Source organism: Halyomorpha halys, unplaced genomic scaffold (assembly GCF_000696795.3).
Source record: "Halyomorpha halys isolate HHAL.00 unplaced genomic scaffold, Hhal_1.1 Scaffold242.1, whole genome shotgun sequence".
NCBI classification, from domain to species: Eukaryota; Metazoa; Arthropoda; class Insecta; order Hemiptera; family Pentatomidae; genus Halyomorpha; species Halyomorpha halys.
The window spans coordinates 258,382-264,882 of NW_027106343.1; the positions used below are offsets into that span (position 1 = coordinate 258,382).

Sequence of the window (6,501 nt, forward strand, 5' to 3'; positions counted from 1 at the left end):
CTCTTTCTCGAAGAGCTACAATTTACAATTTCAATTTAAAATTGCATTGAAAGTAATCTTAAATTTTTTTGCCAAAATCATATCCAATTATATTAAAAAATAGTACAAATTGTTTACCATGAGATAAATGCTCATGGGACACCTCTTAAGGGACAAAAAAGCAGGACACTCCTGCCGGATTAGTAAAAAGTCACATACTTTGAAGGATGGAAAGTAAAACACATCAACTTCTCTACATATCCCAACACATTCCATTTAATACTTACATACCTGAAATTATTCATCTGAAGTTAAAAAAAAGCAATAATAAATTTTGTTAATTAAATGTTACAGGCTGATGCAATGACCAAACAGGAAGTGTCTCGTCTAATCCATAATGCTGGTAATGAAGTTAGACAGGAGTATATTATTCAAGTGAAGGCCAAAATCAAGCCAGTGCTGCTAGGAGCAACGACACCTCAGGAAACAGATTGTGTCAAAAATTACATGTCAACAACTTACAAAGATCTCAACATGTATATGGGTATGGAACTGAACAAAATAAGGAGCCAATACTTGAACTTGGAACTACCTGAACTAGAATCATTAACTGAAAAGCAAGAAAAGCCAAAAATGGTGAGGAGAGTCAAGGATGCTGTGGCATTTATGTCAGAGAGACTAGAAAATATCAGGAATTGTACAACACAATAATTTAAAATAAAAATTAACTTTTATGAAGAGAGTTTTTATTCCATCCTAAATTCTATTGGTACATATAAAAACCATGATTATAGAGGTTTAGGAGATTTTAAAATAAATCCCAATCAAATCACCTCTACCCTCCCTCATTAACTTTCTTTTCAGTAAAGTCAGAATAGTACCTTCAGAACCAGCAATGTTCTCTTGATCTATACAGAACAGAGAACAGCCTTACATGGTTAGTATAACAGCTACATTTCTTTTATTTTTTTTAACAATTTATTATTGGGGGGAGGGTTAGTATCATATAAAAGACATCCCTAACTATTTACAATGTTATAAGAAAGAAAGAAAAAATTAAGATAAAATAAACAGATAAAAATAATTCTTAAGAAGTCAGTCACAAAACAATAACATCCATGGATTTAATAAAATAAATAATTGACTTCTAAAGAAAAAAAAAAGTTAATTTAAGAAAAAGATGGAGAAAAAAATTGTAGTAATGTGATTAATAGAAATAGATGAATATTGAAATTGGGCTATTGGTAATAGTGATAATTAATTTAAATAAAAAAAAATAACAAATGTAAATATAAAACTAAATAAAATCTCTATATGTACAGATAGAATACAGCAGCCTGGGCTTCAGTCTTCGGGTTGAGGTTGGGTTTCCCCCATATCTAATTTCTGGTTTCACATCTGGGGAACTGAGTCGAATGCTGCCTTCAGGTCTAAGAATGCATGATAAATATTTCGTTCTTGGTCCCAGGATTCTTAAGGTAAAGATGAGATCGTTTGTTTGCATTAATGGGGCTAAAAGCACTTTGTTCTTCCAGGAGGTCAGGTTCCACCAGTGGTCTTAATCGGCTCTCTGGAATGGAGGTATATAGCTTATAGAGCAGATAGGTCTGTAATTGGAACAGTCACTTTGGCTTACTTTCTTATGTATGGGTATTATAACAAAGAACTCCCACTCCTGAGGAATTCTTTCATCTTTTTGCAAAATGTTCAGGATTTTCCCAGGAAGGATATAGGCTGCTCAAATGTTTCCATAAAAGAAAAATTATTAATAAAACTAAGCATTTTTGGGGCATAGGTCAGAAATTATACATTTTCTTCATGGTTTTATTATGTGCCAATTGATTAGTCTCTTTCTGGAGAATTTTTTGAAAAAATGTTACTAATTCAATAAAATGTTTTTTATTCACTAAAATTCTTGATTTATTTGAAGTATTTTTTAAATTTTTATTTCGATGAACATTGTTCACATAATTGTTCATAACTCCTCAACATTTTGATGTTAATACAACCATTGGAAAGCTTAATGTCTCCTCTTTTAACCTACATTTAAAAAAAATTAAATTTAATGGTCTTATAAGGGCGAAATATTAGTTTCAAATAAAGAAAAACTTTTTAAATGTTTTATTTTATATCCCCGGTTCTAATTTGTTAAATTAGACTTGGTTTATGCCTTCTGGTGCAGTTTATAGAACCCTAAGCCACAGCCAAGTTTAGTGCAGATTAGTTGAATCATGTTGAAGTTAATTCTATTTTTTTGATTTTTCAAAAGAAATCAAAGGTTTATTGGCAAAAATTTTGGATCAAAAAACTTTATTTTCTGATTTTTTTTTTTTTAAATTATTATTCAAGGGTTTCTTGAAGTGCTTAAAACGAATGTTAACTTTTTTCACTCCTAAAAAATCTTTTACCACACTTTGATAGGTCATTCATTCTGATGTACTAATATTGAAGCACAATGATGGTTATATATTATATAAAAACTAATCATATTTTGTGTAGTACACATATAACCATAGATAATCAAATTTTCTAAAAGAATAAGAAAATATCAGCTAAATTGGAGCAGTATTAACCGATTATACTACTAAGTTAGCTGTTAGCATTTACGTTACTATAGTTACCATCTTATCTCTTCATCTATACATTAATTAATATCAAAGTTTTAATAGTGTTCAATTAATGCATATACATTCTCAAATACAGCAATAGCAAACAATACCTGGGTCTGCTAGCTAATTATAAAAATTCTTTCTAGTACTATCTAGTCTACTTTGACATTCCAAATAGAAATTTAGGGCTCCAATTAACCATCTGATTCTCACCAAATTAAGTATTATAGAAAAAAATCATTCATCAAATTAAGTATTACAGAAAAAAATCATTCATCACATTCAGTATTACAGAAAAAAATCATTCATCACATTCAGTATTACAGAAAAAAATCATTCATCACATTAAGTATTTCAGAGAAAAATCATTCATCACATTATGTATTACAGAAAAAAATCATTCATCACATTAAGTGTTACAGAAAAAAAATCATTCATCAAATACACAATGCTCTTAATCATATTATATAAAAGCATTTTTTTTTTTTAAATAACAGTTATACAACCCTCTCAACAAGTCCCTTCCGACCACTTCCTCCTATCCTCAGTCTTTTGACACAATCCATTTTCTGCCACCTAGCATCTCCTAACATATCATCCAACCATCTCAGCTTTATCACTCTCCCTTTGTTCCATGAATTGATGGAGTTATGAGCATTATAGGCATTTCTCCATCTGCCATTTTGGTGATAAGCCTTGCATATCTTTAACGCCTCTGATTCATCGTTCTGACATCAGACTCTCCAAAGTCATTATATAGCTCCTACTTTCCTGGTTTGTCAGTCTCTATCATTTTTTTTTTCCACTTTTTACCTCCAATAATTTTGGCACAGAACATTTCTTTTGAAAATCAGGTACTCTTTTTTAGTAACCTTAGTTTAGAATGTTGTTCAACACTCAAAGCACGCAGTATACCACGGTTTGATAGAGATAGAGCTTGATCATCCTAGAAAGCTCTCTTCCTCACCTGTATAGCAGTTGGCTGTGGTTATCCTCCTTCTAATCTCAAGTTTCAGGTTAGTATCTTTGGTAACTAAGGACCACAGATAAATAAACTTTGAAACTTTTTCGAAGTTATGAGACCCAATGGTTACTGCCTCCCCTGTATTGGGAACTTTCTCTACTACCATGTATTTGGTTCTAGGGTCATCAACTACCAATCCATGTTCTCTGGCTGTGTCCTCCAATGAAAGAAAAGTAACCTTTTATTTGCCCAAGAAAATCTCATGTTTATTTCTCGTTAAATTCAATATTCACTTTTTTATTAATTCCAAATGATGTCCTTTTTTCTTTAATTACATTATAACTTCTTGATATTTGGAATTCATAGCTTGGAGGATAAGTTTAATTTTTAAATTCAGATATATTTATTGCCATAAGCATTAAAAAAACTTTGGATTTTATTCAAATAAGAAGTGTTAACATTCCATTATTTTTAATAACTTAAGGCAAATCGATCACCCTAAAATATTAATTTACATACAACATACAAACATACAATGTAGTAAGGGACATACATATTGTAGTAATTTAATATTATTTAAAAATTAAAATAAAAAGAATTTTAATCGTTTTTAAACTTTTTTCAAATATAAAAGATAATTTGGGTTCAAATTAAGAACTTTAATACTAAATGGATAATAGAATTTTATTTAACTTTTATAATATAAAAGAGACTCTTAATCTCAGGGCGTGTTGTTGCTAGGCAATCAGAATACAGACACTTACAATAACTTCTCTTAATTAAATTAATATCTATTTTATACATGAATCTATTTTTATGTATAGCAAAACTAACCAAGTTCACAATCTTCTTTTGATGATCCTTGGTATCTTCTTTTTTCTATTGTTCTGTGCTATCGTCCAAAATGGCTTCCTACTCTTGCTGGACAGAAATTCATGAGGATCTCCTCATCCTGGAGACATCCTTTCACTTGCGCGCCCAAACAACGAATGCTCATCTCCTCTCCTCTATCTTCGATGTTTACTGATCAATCCAAAAATAATCGATTGTGGTACAATCGCTCCGCTTTACTTGCTATGGCTTGTGATGCGAACAGTCTATTGACAATTGTTATGTTTTTCTATTTCTTCTTTGATTTTTCTTTTTCTATAATTACTGTATAGAAACAACAAAGGTTGAAAACTTCAATCCATCTTAACACAACCAACCCAACGAACACATTGGAAGGACATGCACCGCCATCTTTCTTGTTTTGAAACAGCGTATTTCTTTTAGACAAAGAAAACTGATTAGCTTGCTTTTTGATTTAAAATAACAAATAACAATATTAAAATGATACATAAAATAAAACATACCAAAAACCCTTTATACATCAAAATATACTATTTACTAAAAAAGAGCATATTACAATATGTAGCAGGTGGCAAATGCTTATGGTACCCTTGAGCTGAGATAGGGCCTAGAATTACTTATTAGAAACAAAACTTTTTTTAATGATATTTAAATTATACTATAAAATTATTAACTATAAAATTATACAATATATAGCAATAACATTGTTTAATTAACTATGACACACAGCCAAATCATCAAATTTTGAGTAAGAAGTTTAGAGGGTTTCAAAAACTTTGCTACCTCAAACCACCAAAATTATTTCATTAACTCATTAAATATAGTATATAATTAATCATGGTCACGAATTATTTTTTAACTTGATGATGAAAATTATTACACACTCTTCCTGTCCGAGGTAGTACATAGTATCGTATAGCAAAATGAGAAATACAATAATCAACAGACATTTTAACAATAAATTATTAAATTTATTGACAATCTATAATATAAATTATTTAAATAAATTAGAAGGTCAGGGCTGTAGTAAAGAATTAAAAAAAAATTTCAACTATTTATTAATGACTAATATTCCAACCCGAAATCTAGGTCTTCATCAGGGCTGGATATTAAATTGAAAAGAATATTTTTGTTTTAAAAAATCAGTTTACAAATTAAAGAAATTTCATTTATTAACAATTTTTTGGAAAGGTTTAAGCCTTAAGGACCTAACATTTTGTTCTAAACAGACAAATATCTATATAGAAGCGGATGGCTCAGTGGTAAGGCACTGTGCTACTAAATTTAATGATGAGGGTTCGAATATGGTTGTGTTAGACAATTATTTTCTGTTTTTATACAAATATTTTTGTTGTAGTAATATTTATGTTTAACTGTAGTGGGTGAGCCCTGTGGGTTGGGTGCCCTCCGGGGTTCACTCAGCCTCATGAAGTGAGTACCCTTAATTGGGTAAAAATCTGGTGGTTGAGTGTGATTCTAACTAAATAAACTCCTTGCACAACCATTGCTCAAGCTATTTCCTAACAAAGTATGGCACCCTTGACTCTTCATGTGTTGTAACGGTACATATTTTGCGGTATTAATTTTGCCAATTTCTTATTAATATATCTAGTCAAAAAATGTTCCTTGTTGCATCAAATTCAACTAAAAATATAAACATTCCCTCCTTATAGTCAGCAACAGTTTTGAGCTGATTGCCTCAGTTTCAGATTAAGAAAGCCAGTTCTATAAACGTTATAAAATATCAAATAAAACATAAGGAATTAATAAAATAACTAACAAGTAAAATAGATTGTAACATAATAATTTTTAGATTTAGTTTTTATTAATATACTTGTTTGAGAGTGGTTTAGTTTCTTTAAAACGATTTTGATCCTTTTTCTCTCAACTTTATTATTTTTAAACTTCCAACGTTTCGACCACTTAGGTCATTTTCAAGGATACCTTATTTTGTTTTCATTTTTTCCTTTAAAATTCTTTAAATGTCGGCTAATTGCCTTTGTCCCATAAATTCTTCTATAAAATGCAAATTTTGCAAATGAAAATAGTAGTAAGAAAATTGGTTAGTAAAAGTTTTAAATTTGGGAAGGAATTTTA

General features: G+C 29.9%; 1 protein-coding gene across 1 annotated transcript in view; it reads left to right on the forward strand.

Moving 5' to 3' along the window:
* The window catches only part of LOC106680093 (uncharacterized), a 12,425-nt gene extending 11,712 nt beyond the window's left edge, over window positions 1–713 (forward strand). Inside the window, exon 2 of the mRNA XM_014419580.1 lies at window positions 334–713. Within this exon, the coding sequence (XP_014275066.1) occupies window positions 334–690 (357 nt within the window). The 3' untranslated portion in view covers window positions 691–713. The remainder of the gene's footprint in view (window positions 1–333) is intronic.
* Window positions 714–6,501: the final 5,788 nt, after the last annotated feature.